Source organism: Sinohyriopsis cumingii, chromosome 17, assembly GCF_028554795.1.
Source record: "Sinohyriopsis cumingii isolate HCF-2022 chromosome 17, ASM2855479v2, whole genome shotgun sequence".
Taxonomy (NCBI): domain Eukaryota; kingdom Metazoa; phylum Mollusca; class Bivalvia; order Unionida; family Unionidae; genus Sinohyriopsis; species Sinohyriopsis cumingii.
This window is the reverse complement of record NC_142977.1, coordinates 1,437,849-1,456,914: the sequence shown is the minus strand read 5'-3', so window position 1 is coordinate 1,456,914 and position 19,066 is coordinate 1,437,849. Positions and strand designations below refer to the sequence as shown.

The 19,066-nt window shown below is 33.8% G+C and overlaps 1 protein-coding gene across 1 annotated transcript in view; it reads left to right on the top strand.

The window, feature by feature from the left end:
* The window catches only part of LOC149777642 (dopamine beta-hydroxylase-like), a 35,514-nt gene extending 17,271 nt beyond the window's left edge, over positions 1-18,243 (top strand). Inside the window, exons 6-13 of the mRNA XM_089940358.1 lie at positions 638-817; positions 1,204-1,306; positions 1,561-1,727; positions 2,301-2,483; positions 3,093-3,152; positions 3,992-4,119; positions 9,076-9,229; positions 17,905-18,243. Of these exons, the coding sequence (XP_089796484.1) occupies positions 638-817; positions 1,204-1,306; positions 1,561-1,727; positions 2,301-2,483; positions 3,093-3,152; positions 3,992-4,119; positions 9,076-9,229; positions 17,905-18,243 (1,314 nt within the window). The remainder of the gene's footprint in view (positions 1-637; positions 818-1,203; positions 1,307-1,560; positions 1,728-2,300; positions 2,484-3,092; positions 3,153-3,991; positions 4,120-9,075; positions 9,230-17,904) is intronic.
* Positions 18,244-19,066: the final 823 nt, after the last annotated feature.

The following is a 19,066-nucleotide window of genomic DNA, read 5'->3' as shown; positions in this document are numbered from 1 at the left end:
CATCACCGTAAACCGTTCTGTGTCCTATGTAACCTATGTTCGTTTCTTTTCTGTTTTTTCTCTCCATTAAATAGCTGTTATCATTGATTCGAATGATCCAGGTCCATGATTTTGCACTTGTGTATGTTATATTGTAGCTGCCAATTTTTACCACAATAAAACAAGGTCTTCATGAAGTTGGTTTGAATTTTTCTTCAATCAAATTTCAGTACATATTATGGCATCGCCTGTGAAGAGTTTAAGAACTTCCTTAAATGCCTTAGGTAGATCATTCATATACTTTTTCATGTACTAAATTAACATGCATTGTTTTATTACGTCTATTTTCTTGTACTAAATTAGCAAGCATTGTTTAATTACGTCTGTATTCTTATATTGTCTCTACATACGGTGTTTCATTGTGTTCTGTCTGCTTTGTAATTTGTTTGTTTTGTCTTGTCATAGATGTCATGAATCTCGACGTTAGCTTGCCGGAAGTAAAGCTGGCCTGACGTACTATGGGATATCAATATGAACTGAATGCCACTTTCTAGAAAAACATTGTGTAGATGCAATTATAGAATTTAAATATCTTTTTAAAGAGAGAATGTTAAATGAGGCATGCAAGGGTCCTATAACTACCACATGTGCATTTCAGTATGAGGGTGTGATACAGAAAGGTCATGAAGGGCTCGTGCATCACATGGAAGTGTTCCACTGTGAACTTAGCAAGGACGAGATTGTACGAGATTACAATGGCCCCGGCTTTTCTGAGGGAAAACCTCCAGAACTCGAGGCCTGTCGGAATGTGATTGGAGCGTGGGCAATGGGAGCTAAGGTGATTTGAATATTGTTCTTTATATTGCCTTTACTAGATCGCTTTGCTAAAAATGCATTTAGTTTGTAATCCATACTTGTTGGTTTGCTTCAGAAGTAGAATAAGCTAACATTAGATGCTAATGCATGCAATTTGCACTTAAAGATTATTTCTGTGCACTTGCGTGCGGTCAATTGTTTTAGCATCAGATTCGTCGAATTTTAATAAGGGAAAGTTACTTGTCCAATCCAATTCCTGCAACCTATGATGCCACACTTTCGTTAGCGTTAGCAATTTCGATTAGTTGACCGTTGTCACAATGAAAAATTTACAGACAAAGAGAGAGTTACATTTAAAATTTTAGCTTGCAAATCTTGCTGATTATATTTCCTCTTTGAAATTTGCAGCCCCTTGTATTTCCTGAAGAAGCCGGAACCCCCATAGGCGGACCGAACTATAATGGATATGTCTTGCTAGAAGTCCATTACAACAACCCAGATAAGAAAACAGGTCAGTCCAAATTTATTTTAGATAGTTTCCCTACCATTGATTTGATACACCACAAGTTACATACAAATACAAGGGTCTTTTTTCCATCTTGGCAACGTTCCGTGGTATTGGTGGTGGTGAAATTGGACAGTCCTTTGACAGAGTAGGTGTTCTTGAATCAATAATTCATATGAATTCCTTGTTTGTGAAAATAAACTATATTTATACATAATCAATGCTGGACAATTAAGAAGATGATTATTTTATAACTGCAGGTCTAGTAGATGCGTCCGGTATACGGTTTTACGTCACTTCCCGTCTGAGGAAAAATGATGCGGGTATTATGGAACTTGGTCTGGAATACACCAATAAGATGGCAATTCCTCCGCGACAGGAAATATTCCCTCTGACTGGTTACTGTATAGCAGACTGTACCAGGATTGTAAGTTGTACAACAAAGAGATCTTCCTTTAAAGCAAGACATATTTGTATCTTATATCAATAAATGCAATTTACATCAGTTTAAGAAAAATGTAATAAATAAATTAAAAAATAAAACAAATAGTACGTTTCAAATTCTTTGGTTAATTTATAACAAACTTTTCCTGTGACTATTTATTTTCCAAGAAATTCAAGAAGCTGTAAAATAAGCTTATATAAAATATTTATCATCCAGTAAACTTTGAAAATAACATTTAGACACTTTGCAGGCTTGAGTTTTATTAATTTATATGTCTCTAATTAGCTTCGTCGTTACGATGTATAATAAAGTATGAATTTAAAAACAAACCAAAAGAAAAAAACACACACACACATACATACGCCAAAAAAAACCCCCAAACATAACGACTTTCTAAAAAAATAAATGGTTAAAAGTTTAACTTTTTAAATATTCACTGTCACTACGCAAGATATCATATGTGGCATCAACCATTTTGATTTATATGCCGGAAACTTGTCAAACCTTGTTGTTCATTTAAATCCAGTTTTTGGTTTAAACGATTTTTCCGTGCAGGGTTTGCCTCCAGAAGGAATATATATTTTTGCATCACAACTTCACACGCACTTAACAGGTTGGCGTGTCTACACAAAACATGTGCGGGAAGGAGTGGAGCTACCGGAAGTAAACCGTGACGACCATTACAGTCCTCACTTCCAGGAAATAAGAGGACTTCCGCAACCAATACACATCATGCCGGTAATTGAATATCTTGTCTCAAGTCGTACGTCTGTTCTTAAATGTCCTCGTACATAACGAAGGTTTTGACTGTTGTTGTTGGTGTCCCTCTTCAAACCAGGATACTCTGTTTGCCTCTTGTCGACATAATCTGGATGTGTTGATGACCCAAAAGACACAACACAAAACAAAATCATAAAAAACCAAGCCAAACAAAATAAAATAACATTGCAGGTTGTGAGTTTTAGAAATTACGTTTCCAACTGCATATTGAGAACTACAACGTTATGTTAACTGCAGACAATGCACTCACACTTTGCGAAAGAAATCAAACGTTCTGTTTAATGACGCGCGCTTGTATGTTTGTGTCCGTGTGTGTGTGTGTGTGTGTGTGTGTTAATGATCTTGTGTGCTTTATACATTGCAAGTCATTTTTTTGTCTGTTCCTCGTTTGCAGTTTGGCGGCAACAGTATGGTACTTTTAATACAACTAATCTTGAAAAAAACGGTCGAGCAAAGACCACAGACAATGGTGTCACCTTTACAGAATAATAACACTTATAAAGAAAATTGCTCAGAGTATTAAAAGTAAACGTGACTCCGTAATTTTACATTTTTTTTTTAAAACAGGGGGACGCCTTGATGACGATTTGTGAGTATAAAACCATGGACAGACCTAACGCCACAATTGTAAGTATCATATTGTCTTGAATTATTGAAACGGAATTACTACTTAAATTGCATATTTAAAAAAACCAATAGTGCTGCCGTAACTGGTTATATGGGGAAGTAATAACACGCCGTGAATTCATGATAATTTGCGAATAGAAGGATTTCTTTCTCTCTTCTCCTTGTCATATACGTGCACTTGTGGCAGTGGCTTAACTACACAAAAAAAGAGAATTGCTAGGAAAGTATAACTGCAACAAATAAGTCTCTGAATTATGACCAAAATATCAAAAACAATAATAAATTATAATTATAGTATTTGATACAAGGAAACAATTAAAAATAAATACAAACATTCTATACATATAAAATAAAATCACCGAATTCTTTATGATGTCGAAATAATTCAGTCATTCATGTTATTTATGTCGGCAGTTGCCAAATATTTAAAGATATTGTACCTGAGTTTACGATATTGTATCTGAGTTTAGGAACACTCCTTTTACCATTCTATTTCCTTAAAATTTTGTATATATGTAAATTATTAAAATGTCCAAATATTACAACTAGGTAAAGTTATTTTATTCCGCATTGCACCATGACGGTAAAAGATGTGTCCAAAGAGAATATCCTTACATAAAATGGATGCCCGACAATATTTTTTGGAAACAGTTGCCTATTAAACACTTTCATTTGTCTCAAAGGTCACTAATCTTAAGTAAAATATGTTGTTTTTTTTTACTTAATGATACATGTCTGTCTGTCTGTCTTTATTTATTTTCAAGCATAAACGTACACGCTTTCTAATTGTTAGAGACGCATTATTTACAAAACATGATGCTTTTGCATTTTCTTTCCAGGGCGGATTTGCCATTACTGATGAAATGTGTCTCAATTACATCCATTACTATCCACGTGTGAATCTCGAAGTGTGCAAAAGCTCCATCAACACGGCTACACTCGATAGCTACTTTCGTTTTATGAACAAGTAAGCTTTATGGGTTATAAATATTAGTTTTAAAAAAAATGGAAGGCTTGGCTGTATTTAATTTACTGTTTGTTTTGAAAGGTCCGAAGTGTAAAACTCCCCTACCCAACCAACACACGCTTTCCGGTAAAGAACAAAATAGTTGCATGGGGCTAAAGAAGGAGGTCAAGTAATCTATTTGCGGCAGAAATAGTCTTTCAAGTTGAGCGGGTGTGAAATAATTGTTTTGTGATTAATGGACTCCGTATAACTTGGAATATCATGGATTGAATTGCTTGACGGGAATTTTGTTTTCGCCAAGTGCAGATAGCCTAACGGCAGTCGCATGCATGCGCTTTATGTACGAAGGAACTAAAGCAATGCGGTTTCCCGTGGCCTTCATATAGCACGATGACAGAAGATAGTACCTTGTTTTTTTTCTCTTCTGTTTGCTTGCTTCTTTCTATTGTTGTTTGTTTTCTTTGTGTACGACAAGCACAAGGCCTATAATAATGCTTAGTGGGTTTTTTTTTCATGCACAGAATGATGTTTATGGTACTTTACTGTTGCTCTTTAGCAACGTACTACTTCTACTTTGTCGGTACTCACTTTTTATGGTGGACGATTTCAAGAGGCAGTAACTCTGTTAACGTACTGCAAAATAAATGATTTTTATTTTGACAGTAATCGGCAAACTGAGGCACAGGAATTATGTATAAAGACACATTCTATTCTATTTTCTAATATTTTAAATGTTGAAATCACTTAATTGATGGCGCAGATTAAATTTTAATTTCAATAGTTCAATGACTGTGGTGAGGCATGTCATTGGAAAGTTTCTGCAAGTTACCTCCTTTCCATATGTACTGAATATTAGATGCCAATGGTTCACGATAACATTTCTTGTCAACAATTATACTAGGAATCAAGGTAGAAAGGACTTTTGAAATTCCCGGGTGCAGCTTGAAATGATATCACATGTACTTGAACTGATATCATGTACTTGGATTGATATCACCTGCATTTGAAAGGTATGCGAATGTATAACAGTTGTTAGCATGAACAAAATAATGCACATATGATAATTTGAATCTGTACTGATCTGCAGTCAACACAAGAAAGACAGGGGGTGTGACCAGGATAAAATGCTTCAAGGTCAGTTCCATAAGTAGTCCATACCTATATTTGGAGCTTTTGTTTGGCTATACCTTCTACTGTGGAATATTTATGAAAGAACGTACCTGTGAGATATGGTCACAACATTTGCTTTCCTTGACTCGAAAACAGAACCCTTTGCCGTAGTAGCTTTTGAGAATATTTGAATTGTAAATGTACTGGACAGTCTAAACTATTGTTGTAATGATCTATAGCGGTATTGCCCTTGTTATGTGTAATGGTCTTTAGTGGTATTGCCCTTGTATATGTGTAATGGTCTATAGTGGTATTGCCCTTGTTATGTGTAATGGTCTTTAGTGGTATTGCCCTTGTTATGTGTAATGGTCTTTAGTGGTATTGCTCTTGTTGTGTGTAATGGTCTTTACTGGTATTGCCCTTGTATATGTGTAATGGTCTATTGTGGTATTGCCCTTGTTGTGTGTAATGGTCTTTAGTGGTATTGCCCTTGTATATGTGTAATGGTCTATAGTGGTATTGCCCTTGTTGTGTGTAATAGTCTTTAGTGGTATTGCCCTTGTTGTGTGTAATGGTCTATAGTGGTATTGCCCTTTTTGTGTGTAATGGTCTATAGTGGTATTGCCCTTGTTGTGTGTAATCCTCTTTAGTGGTATTATATTTCTTGTTAAAAATTGTATCGATCTGATATGTAGGAAAATGAACGATAATCTGGCCACTGTAGCTTACCGAAACTGCCATATATATATATATATATATATATATATATATATATATATATATATATATATATATATAACAAAACTCCCGCATGCTCCACTTACACTGACTCGAGATAATAATTTAGTTTGTAAAAGTTCAGAAATACCTTCCAAAATTAATTTCAAAATTTCAATAAGTTGTGTTTATTTCATATATTTTTCACCTACAGGGTGACATAATATAGGAACTACGTGTTAAAATTTGTTTCTTTTTTTGCGTTTCCTTGTCCATTTTCGTTAAAATAAATACTGGAATGTAAACTGCAACACATTATTGTGAACATCAGGAATACAAAGGTGTTGATAAGGCGCAATTATTTAAAACACTTAAAAGTCAGATTATTAAGGAAATAAATAAATACGGCATATCTACCATCCGATCTTATCTTTAATTGGCGGAGGTTTTAAAGAAAGTTTGACTTTAATCTTTTAAAAAGTATATGTTATGTTTTCCTCTGTTGAGTTACACTGTCTCGAAATATGCAACGCAGCAAAAACACCATAAGTATAAACAAAAGTCGAGGAATTAATATCATTAGCTAGATTTCATGATCAATATCCATTATGAATGATGTGTTTGGAAGATTTTTCTTGCCTCGCTCATCGTTGAGTTTAGAGATTTGCATTTATTATTTACATAAGTTAAATCCTGGGATATGTGTCTCTTATGACATTCGGTAATTTCGAATTTGTCTTTTCACATATTGCATTCATTAGAAATTTTCAATTTTTAATTTCATTGACCTCTTTTGATCTAGAGATTAGATGTTGTATATTTCATTGACGTCATTGATCTAGAGATTAGATGTTTGTATATTTCATTGACCCCATTGATCTAGAGATTAGATGTAGGTATATTTCATTGACCTAAATGATCTAGAGATTAGATGTTGTGTACTTCGTTGGCATCATTGATCTAGAGATTAGATGTTGTATATTTTATTGACCCCATTGATCTAGAGAAAAGATGTTGTGTATTTATTTGACCTCATTGATCTAGGGATTAGATGTTGTATATTTCATTGACCCCATTGATCTAGAGATTAGATGTATATTACATTGACCTAATTGACTATAGATTAGATGTTGTATATCTCATTGACCCCATTGATCAAGAGATTAGATGTTTGTATATTACATTGACCCCATTGATCTAGAGATTAGATGTTTGTATATTTCATTGACCCCATTGATCTAGAGATTAGATGTTTGTATATTTCATTGACCTAAACAATCTAGAGATTAGATGTTGTGTATTTCATTGACCCCATTGATCTAGAGAATAGATGTTTGTATATTACATTGACGTCATTGATCTAGAGATTAGATGTTTGTATATTTCGTTGACCCCATTGATCTAGAGATTAGATGTTTGTATATTTCATTGACCTAAACAATCTAGAGATTAGATGTTGTGTATTTCATTGACCCCATTGATCTAGAGAATAGATGTTTGTATATTTCATTGACCCCATTGATCTAGAGATTAGATGTTTGTATATTTCTTTGACCTCATTGATCTAGAGATAAGATGTTGTATACTTCATTGACCCATTGATCTAGAGATTAGATGTTTGTATATTTCATTGACTCCATTGATCTAGAGATTAGATGTTGTATATTACATTGACCTAATTGATCTATAGAATAGGTGTTTGCATATTACATTGACACCATTGATCTAGAGAATAGATGTTGTATATTTCATTGACCCCATTGATCTAGAGATTAGATGTTGTATATTTCATTGGCCTCATTGATCTAGAGATTAGATGTTGTATATTTCATTGACCCCATTGATCTAGAGATTAGATGTTTGTATATTACATTGACCCCATTGATCTAGAGATTAGATGTTGTATATTTCATTGACCCCATTGATCTAGAGATTAGATGTTGTATATTTCATTGGCCTCATTGATCTAGAGAATAGATGTTGTATATTTCATTGGCCTCATTGGTCTAGAGATTAGATGTTGTATATTTCATTGACCCAATTGATCTAGAGATTAGATGTATATTTCATTGACCTCATTGATCTAGAGATTAGATGTATATTTCATTGGCCTCATTGATCTAGAGATTAGATGTTGTATATTTCATTGACCCCATTGATCTAGAGATTAGATGTTTGTATATTACAATGACCTAATTGATCTATAAATCAGATGTTGTATATTTCATTGACCCCATTGATCAAGAGATTAGATGTTTGTATATTGCATTGATCTCATTGATCTAGAGAATAGGTGTTTGCATATTACATTGACCCCATTGATCTAGAGATTAGATGTTGTATATTTCATTGACCTCATTGGTCTAGAGATTAAACGTTTGTATATTTCATTGACCCCATTGATCTAGAGATTAGATGTATATTTCATTGACCCCATTGATCTAGAGATTAGATGTTTGTATGTTTCATTGATCTAGAGATTAGATGTTTGTCTATTTCATCTATGATACTTGGACTAAAATGAATACCTGGCACATTAATATGCAACACATTATTGTACACATTATTGTGAAAAGCACGAAAACAAAGGTATTAACAAGGCGCGATTCTTGGAACTAATCAAATGTCAGATTATTAAGAAAATAAAGCTTCAAAAAAGCTTTATTTCAAGTCTTAACCAATTAAAGGTAGATGTGCTTATTATCATTATCATGTCAATATGTTAATTTATGTGGTTCGTATCTTCAACGTGTCTCAGTCGAATCGACTTGAAATAAATCAACAAAAAAACTTACTTTCTCATTATCAGGTTTATCTTCTACGTATCTACGTATTTATGTATTTCTCATTCTCAGACGCCTTCAGGAAGTAAATCAATTTATATTTTTGCTCAGTATTTGCTAATTTAAAAAGGTTTTTTATCTTTCGTGTGTCTCTTCAATTTAGGGTATTAGATGATGGCCCCATTATCATTATCATTATGTTAATTTATGTAGTTCGTATATTCGACATGTTTCAGTCGAATCGAACTTCATTTATTTCTCATTCTCAGACGTATCTATCGTTTTATGTCCTTTTACACGCACTTTTATTCACGTAACACTTTAGCTGCAATTTTTTACGATATAGATGGAATGACGACGCCACTTCCCCTGCCAAAGGAGACAGGGCGAACTACAACTCGATACGTTGGACTCGGCTACACGCATACCTGTTGAATGTGCTCTACTCCACGTCACCGCTCTCAATGCAGTGTAACCAGTCTGACGGCAGCCGATTTCCAGTGCGTCTCTCTCTCTCTCTCTCTCTCTCTCTCTCAATTATCTTGTGCCGGACACTTTATTTACGCCAGGTTTCTAGGCTATATGACTGTAAATACCATCAAGTAGCACACTGAGGTTACTAGGCTTTCATTCTTTCTTCAAATATTTGAGAATCCTTACACATTTTGAAGCGTATGAGAGTCGGTGTGCATGCACTTATTTTTCTCATGTGCAATTAGATATGACTATTAGTATTAATTTAGAAATATTACAAACACATAGTGGGACAATCTGGCCACAGTTCCACATGCTATTGGTTTATTAACACGAAAAACACACTAGTCACATGACAAAAGCAGTTAAATGAGTTGCTTAAATAACAAATGTACGATTCTATTTGCCATCGGGGTGTAGTCTCTTTATTGAAAAAAAACATTTACGATTCTGTTTGCCATCGGAGTGTAGTGTCTTTATTTAAAAAACAAAAAAAAAAAAAACACATTTACAATTATATTTGCCATCTGGGTGTAGTGTCTTTATTTTTTTAAAAATTGCAATTCTATTTGTCATTGGTGTAGTGTCTTTATTGAAACACGTTTACAATTCTATTTGCCATCGGTGTACTGTCTTTATTCAAAAAACATTTACAATTCTATTTGTCATTGGGGTGTAGTGTCTTTATTGAAAAAAAAAAAAAAACATCTGCAATTATATTTGCCATCGGGGTGTAGTGTCTTTATTGAAAACATTTACAATTCTATTTGCCATCGGGGTGTTGTGTCTTTGCTATAAAAATAACTGAGGAAGAAATAAAAACATTTACGATTCTATTTGCCATCGGGGTGTTGTGTCTTTGCTATAAAAATAACTGAGGAAGAAAAAAAAACATTTACGATTCTATTTGCCATCGGGGTGTTGTGTCTTTGCTATAAAAATAACTGAGGAAGAAAAAAAAACATTTACGATTCTATTTGCCATCGGGGTGTTGTGTCTTTGCTATAAAAATAACTGAGGAAGAAAAAAAAACATTTACGATTCTATTTGCCATCGGGGTGTTGTGTCTTTACTGAAAAAAACATTTACAATTCGTTTTGCAATCGGTGAGATCACCTTCGCTAACCAAGGTTCCGATATATTAGGACAGCTAAACTTTGGCGGATCGATTAGATATGTCGCTGCTTTCGAGTGTGAATTTCACTGGATTCGACGACAGGCAACCACATCTAATCAAAGTCAAGTTGTTTAAATTTGAAAACTGTTCCTACATTATCGAGACAAAGGGAGCACACAACTGGAATGGACTCATAAGTAAGAAATTGTACCGGTCCGTGTGAGCCCAGATACATCCTTTCCCTCAAATACGACTGTAAAGGCTTCCCTCTGGTACGTATTCATACTATAGATGTTAAACTTACAAATTATTCTTTTGAGGTCAGTTGACTTTACCAATTTGGGCCGATGTACAACGCACTGGTGTTACAGGACACACGGTACTAATTATACGGAAGAACTGTGAACCAGTCTAGAAATAATAGAGTATTTACAGGTTTGGTGGTCCATAATTGGTTAATAATGAAAATTAAAATTTTAGGAAAAATATCTTTTGAGAGCTTATCCTATTTGTGATGTAAAAAAAATATTGACAAATTTCTACTGATGCAATTTTAGCATTTTTACAGGCTTAACTCAGGAGTACTCAATAATGAAAGTAGCACCTGATTCATTTGGAGCAGAATCAATAACACGTGTTTCATGCACATGTATGTAAACAAATTGCCGCGGGTCATATGGTGTTCTCCACACATAAGCTTGCACCAAGGTTAGATGTGCACGAAAAATTATAGGTGTCATTATCAGCACCCATAAATTTTAAGTTATTGAATTTTGAATATGATAGTGTTTCCATATGTTTACCATTGGAGTGGAATTAGTACCGTGAGTCCTACAACCTATGGGTTAGTTGTTATTACATACTAAGGGAGGCAATTCATGAAAGCCAATAGATGTCTGTAAGACAACGCACTGAAATTCTAACCGATCCGCCAAGGAACTAGGCAAGCGAAGATGCAGTATGTAGTGTTCGGCAAGAGAAGATGCGGTATGTAGTGTTCTTGTTGACAACAAAAATCGTTTACAATTTTATTTACCATGGAGGTGTATTGTTTTTTATGAGTGGATTCTTTTCTTTCTGCATGGACGGGCGTAGTATCGTTTCTCCTCGATTATTAACTGGGAATTCTTACATCTTATTTTCAGGGAGATTGGGAGAAAAAACCGTTGACGAAGCTCTTGTTCCCACTCCCGCCCATGGAACGACATTGTCCTTCAACAATGGAGCAAATTTTGGCTCCACTTTTGTCGCCACTGAAAAATCGGATCTAAATTTATGTAGATCATTTCGTCCCATTGGCTAACTATTTTTCTTCAAATATTCAAATCGTATTTACATTTGTTTTTTGGAACACATATATATGCATAAGCTTCCGATGGAAAGATTTGCAATTAATTTATGCAGTAAAATTACACTGCATAACTTTTCTCTTTTGCACGGTGCTGGTAAGCTTTAGTTAAGCTTTAGTCCCCCAAAAAATCATTGTAACACGAATTTATCAAACGTTTAAAATACGACATACGTGTGGATCAAATGTAGCTCCATGTAACAACTCGCCTATCTCAGCACTGACCTCAAATTTACGCCACGTCTTGCGAGACATTATCAAACGAGAACTAAAAAATGTTTAACTCTTGCTGAGCGCAACTGTGTAAATAGACTACTTACCTTGGAATTGTATGGACTATAATTATAAATAGACATGGAAAACTGGCTACATATAAGTTATCCAGAAAGAATTTATACCGTCTGTACTCGCTTGTAAGTCGTGTCTAATTGCCCCCTCGCAACCCCCCCCCCCCCCCCCAATAGATCTGATATGCTGTCCCATAAAGCACCGGCTGATCAGGAGCTATGACATTTGTTCTTCTGATATACACCTTATATAAATTTATGCTACGAGCCCTCGATGGGTCAGACATGAGAATAATGCCGTCTTGGAGGTGAAGAAATAGCCGACCATGGATGAGTGCCAAGATATCCTTACACGTGTTGGATCTAACCTAGGACCATGTTGGTAAAAAGCAGCCGTTCGTTGCGTGTGTTGGTACATAAGATTAAAATTATAATGTTGTCTTCGTAACTTGTCTATCAGTCTATTTCTGCATGTCTAACTTGTCTATCAGTCTATCTTTGCATTTCTAGCTTGTCTATCGGTCTATCTCTGTATCTCCAGCTTGTCTATCGGTTTATTTATGTATCTCTTTCTTCCATGCAAATGATACGTACGTTGACATATTATGTTTAACTTTTTCTTCTCTAACAATTTCACACCAGTAAAAACGAGATCTCTTCATGCATCGAAATCACGCATAATTTGTACGACCACTATTTAGTGATCTGGAATACTAAAGATCAGTATCCAATCTATGTAAGATGGAGGGCCGGGTGCTTTAAAGCGCTCGCTTTTATAGATCACTGCCAGCTCACATCTGTCCGCGTTGGTTCGAGTCTCGGGGACGACTTATCTAAATATGTGAGAAAGCCACCAGTAGCTTTCCATGTGTCCGCGGTTCTTACCGGGGTTTCCCGACTTCAACCTACATCACTTCTCTTGAACATCATGTATAGCCTAGCCCAGTGGTTCCAATAATGGGCAATACCACCCCCTTGGGAACGGTGGGATTACAGATGGGGTGCTAATGCTGAATAATGCTTTTTACGGGGTAAGGTAGGGATAACCGAGGGGGCAGTGGCCCGAAAAAGTTTGTGAACCACAGTCCTAGCTTTCTTGCGCTGAAGAATTCGTTAAATCCCAAAAACAACAACAGAGTAAATGGAAGAAAAGAAAGTGAAAAAACTGGGATAAGCGAAATATAGAGAGAAGGTTTTGTTACGAAATTTCCTGTTGTACATACAGTACATATCGAATGCAAAAGATTGTGACGAATGTTTTAAACACGCTGTAAAAACGTGTGCTATTTGTTTCTAGTTAAAATGGTGTAAGAGATGAACATGACGCAGAATGAATTGCAATAGCTTCATAAATATTCACCCCAAGTATATTTTTAAAAATTTTAAGCGGTTTAAAACCTATAAACAGCTAAACAAAGTTGAACCAAAAAATGACGTATACTGTATATGACCGTTACTTTACTCCAAGGTCATAGGTGCACAGTGTGCTTAGAAAATACAAGCAAATGAAAAAAAAATCACAAACACCTTCAACGAAATTTTCTAAGATTGTGACCATGAACCTAAGGCAAAATGGTGCAGAATGAAGTGTCGAAGTTTCATAACGATTGATTCCATTTTTCATGCTAATACACCTGGTGTTTAGAAAATATATGCAAAATGAACAATACCCATACCATAACAAACTGTTGACGCCGCTGACTGCTGGATATTGCTTCTCAAAAGTGTGTGTGTGTGTGTGTGTGTGTGTGTGTGTGTGTGTGTGTGTGTGCACTTGCCGAAGGCAGAGAGAGAGAGAGAGAGTGCACACAAGATGTAATCAATATATATAAATCCGAAACAAAAGAAAGACAATCAATAATGTGTTATTGCTTGTTTGATTTTAGTTTTAAATATATTTTAGTGCATGTATTAGGAGACTAAAGGTGCTATGAACGAGTTCTTCCAATTCAGGGTTACCTTTCCCAAACAGAATCCATTATACTTCATGCTTGAATCAGTGTAAGAATTATATTGGTCTAAAACAATCAGTGTATAAGGTGTGAGATTTTAAATGAATAAAGAAAGGTGAGCCCCCGTTTGAGAATGGGTCATTCATATATATATATATATATATATATATATATATATATATATATATATATATATATATATATATATATATATATATATGTGTGTGTGTGTGTGTGTGTGTGTGTGTGTGTATATATATATATATATATATATATATATATATATATATATATATATATATATATCGTTACGGCTCTGTAGTCATAAAAAAGTAAAATAAACAAGCAAAACCATCGGGTTTTTTAAAACTTAAAGTTTTGATTAACAATGTTATAAAATTAACTTTTATGAGGCACTTATAGTATTATGGATTGAATCCAATTTAGTCCTGAAAAAGTTCTTTTGAATTCCAAATGGAAGAAACGTTCCCTATAAATTTTACATCCATGAATATACTGGTCCTGACGTGTCAAAATGGCTTTGTCCAGAACTCTTTTGATAATTCACAATAATCCCAGAATAATATTATAGTCAAATGAGCACATTCTATTTCCATTGAATAATCCAAACAAATGTTTCCCCTCTCAAATAATATCCAACTACAATATAAAATATGTATGGAGATTTGATGCTACAACAAGAATACAAGAAATAAGAATGAGAAAATTATTCAGATTAAAGGGTAAAACACGCATATAATTACTACACCTAAGTGAAAATCTCTTAAATGAGCTCTCGTAATTAAAGGTTATAATATATTTCATTCATTTCTCTCGGCTGTTGAGCTACCTTTGACTGAAGGGTTCTTTAGGCGATATGTACATAATTTAATAAATTTGGAGTATGCGCATTTGCTTGAAGTACTCCATTTTGAGGATTTCTTACAAATACTGGCGTACGTTACAGAAGGTTAATGAAGAGAGACTACGGAGCTGTGAGGTTGACAGGCAAATAAGATGTTGTGAGATTTGTGGTCATGTATTAATTAGAGTAAAATTATTTATAGTTAAGACGCGTTGGTATTTCTAGTTTGCACCAGTAGTTGTATGGAAGTCTTTGGAATAAGAGGAAACACGCCAGGGTTTCACATCGCTGGGTCAAGAAACCCCTTTGGCTTATTACATTACTATTTTCGGATCAAATCCTATCTTTGGCGACTTTGTAAATCCACGTAGAATAACACAAACCTTTGTCCTTTTGGCCATTTGGAATTTCGCGCTTGATATGGCTGTTACCAAAAAAATAAATAAAGGTAGGGGCCTAAGTGTTTGAACTGTGCACAGGTGTATTGCATGCAGCAAATGTTTCCATTTTAATAAACAGGTAACATTTGACCCACACATCGACCATCGGTATTAATCGAAATGGTGGATGGCTGATTTATTGGACTACTATTGTGTCGTAGGATGGCATTGCATGTTTATATTAAATTCTTTTGGAAGAGAGATAATGCGGTAGATTGTTCTATGATTCTCTAGTCGAGTGTAAAAAAAGACTACTTTGTTAGCCGTAAACGGCAAATTGGCTCTTCAAACTTTACATTTTTCTTAAAGAATATCTCTATCCCCAACGTTGAACAATTGTTGGTGGAATAATGTTGTTTTAAAAAGGTCTGGTGCCATATTATTAACCGTTTTATAAAATGCAAGAAGTTTATGGACTTTTCAAAAATCATTTAAAGTTAGTTAAACACATTATCTACGTAAACATTCTGAGCTAACATATCTTGTAAGTCCTGTTAAATTTTTGCTGCTTCATTTGTACAATTTTAAGTCGATTAGAATCGGTTTCGTTACACCCATCCAGTACTATATTAGCATACTCAGACTCTTTCTGGTGAATGCTATATACATTTTTTACTTAGTGAATCCCTATTCATTTTGAACTTGAACTTAATTCCACTATCTTTAATGCTTTCCGAACAAGTTCTTCAGTGTGGTTTTGCCAATTTCTATCGTTCGTCAGAGTTATTCAGTGGTGTTCTTAGTTTATTTACAGAGGCAAAATATGTGTTATTTAAAACAATAAAGGACGAGATATTTGCAATATTTTTTAAATAATACGGCTTCTGTTTTTATGGCTTTAAAGAGACAGCCATTGCTTGGTTCATCTATGTCATTTTTCCAAGGTCTTTGTTATTTGGTGTTCAATAGTATTAGTTAGTATATATTAAGCGTCGTCAGCTAATAATCTTGTTGCGTAAACAATTTGCAATATAATTAATATCAAGAAGAAAAAGTAGTGGACCAAGTATGGATCCTTGTGGGATGCCTGCTCTAATGCATCTCGTGCATAATGCATCCGCATTTTAAAGAACCCTTAGCCTTCTTAATGGGAAATAATCATACAGTCAGTTTTGCACGTTTCCCCTTACTCTCTATTCACTAGGACTGTGTTACGATCCTTTGTGCCAAACACTATCAAATTCTTTGGATATGTCCACACAAAAAACCAAAATACACAACACCAACAAAGCCAAATAATAAAAAACAAAATTTACATACATAGGTATGCGTTTCTAGCGCTTGTGTGATTTTATAATGAATGATAGTATAGATTGGTATGCTCGTTTGTTTAGGCCTACAGCTGTTGAATTCCTCTGTTGAAAACCCGACTATAACTTACATACTAGACTATGTTCGTTCAAATAATTGAAGAAATACTTAAATACAACGCTTTCAATATTCTTTTCCACGCAACTAAGATGGGATATTATCCACGTAACTAAGATGGGATGTTAGGGGTAATTCGCTGGCACATATTCATCACCCTTCTTACATATAGGCATTACATTGACAATTTTCCATATCGTCAGAAACGTTATCTCATTTAAAGGGGTATTTGATTATATAATTTGAGACTCCGCTGAAGAGCTTATGACTGATTAGATCTCAAAATCATATTATTAGGTCGAGTACGAATTTTATCTCCAAACTCGAGTCTAGACACCGGGTTTCAATTTCTTAATTTCTGGCTCTGCAAGATTTAATGGCTTCAAAAAAGAGAAACATCCCTTTCCTCAAAAAATAAATAAATATGGGAATTAATTGCTATCCATTGCATCAAAGGGATATGCAGAAGAACCAGTTACCTCATTTTTGTTTCGTTTTTGTTTAGATTATAAAAATACCTTCAAGCTTTAAGTCCTCATGGTTTCCTCGCGTTTTAATATATTTTTTTAAAAAGTATTCTGTTGAATAAAAAATAATTGTTATTATTATAAAAAATGAATTTTGTAGAATAAAAAAAATTGAATTAAAATTTTAACAAGAATTGAATGACAAATTGAGATTTGAAATGTTTTAATACATTTTTAAAAGTTACAACAAAAAAAATTATTTATCAACAAATACTTTAAAAAAAGTTGATTTAAACTTTGAAAAATGAATTTAAAATTTGAAATTAAAACAAACTTGAGTTTAAAATATAATTCTTTTATTCAGATTTTGTAAACGTTACCGTTAATAGATAAATAAGTCATTAATAAGGTTATATTCTTATATTAAGAAAAAAAGAGCAAATACCAGGAAGCGAGGAGTTTCATATTTGTCAAAAAGATTAGTATCGCTTACTAAAGATATTTGATATTGAATGGATCTCTGTCCTAATATTGTAATATAAAAAGGACATATTCTTAAACATTAATATAATCACATTGCAAAACGATAATGAAATAATACAAATTGTCATGAATGCAGTTAATAATTCAAGATTTTAAAGTTTATATTTATCTACTGGAATTATGATGATTAATGCAGTGTACACTTTTCCTATAATTTATAATTATTTTGTTGTTGAAAAGTCAAAATATACAAAGGCACATGTAAATACAAGGTTCAGTTTAATGCATGGAAAAAAAATTGTCAGATCATTCCACCAAATTTTACAAAGTAAAGAACATTTTAATATGCAAAGCATACAGATTTGGTTTTATAGATAAAGATTATGCATGTCGTAGAGATGTTCTTCATGTGTGAAGTATACACCAAAATAAAAAAGCCCAGAAGACTGCTAGATGTGATACGAGTAGTCAGAAGACTGCTGGATGTGATACGAGTAGTCAGAAGACTGCTGGATGTGATACGAGTAGTCAGAAGACTGCTGGATGTGATACGAGTAGTCAGAAGACTGCTGGATGTGATACGAGTAGTCAAAGGACTGCTGGATGTGATACGAGTAGCCAGAAGACTGCTGGATGTGATACGGGTAGTCAGAAGACTGCTGGATGTGATACGAGTAGTCAAAGGACTGCTGGATGTGATACGAGTAGCCTGAAGACTGCTGGATGTGATACGAGTAGTCGTAAGACTGCTGAATGTGATACGAGTTCTCAGAAGACTGTTTTATGTGATACGAGTAGTCAGATTTTGTGAACTGACGACAGTCAATTGTAATAAAATACACTTATAAGAACATACTGATTATGGATACGAAGTGAGTTTGAACAAACTTTATCTGGATGATGTAATGTAAATATTTTATTAATGTTTTCAATAAACTAATAAATTCAAATATGAAAATAAAACTGTTAAGGAGGTATTCCCTCTGGAGGCTGGATTAATTCGACACTATCACATAATTAATCAAAGTAAAATGTTAGTTTTATAAATGTATGATTTTTTTTGGTGAAAAAAAATCAATGATAATTATATTTTTTTAAAAAACGTTTCAACAAATTGAATTTTGGGACGATAAATAAATTTATAATATCACCTTAAATCTGTGGATGAATCGAGACCATTGGATTTGGTGAAACAGTTAACATTTTTTAATGAAGAACTTACATTATAAATCGAAGACCATTGTTTCTTCAATTCATTGTTATATTTTTTCATTGCAAATACTCATGTTTGTAAATAACGAAGAGAATAGCCAAAATTTTTAATATTTGGATTAAAAATTATATTTTATTTATTTGGAATAAATGTTTTTACATTATTTTTGACAATTCAACACAAAAGAATTGTACAGAAAATGATCCAAGTTACATCTATTCAATCCTAGTTTGATCTATAAGTAAAATCGTTTAGGACTTGAATACATGTTTTGCTTCTTTACGAAATAAATCTTCTGCTTAAAATTAAATTTGTTTCAATTT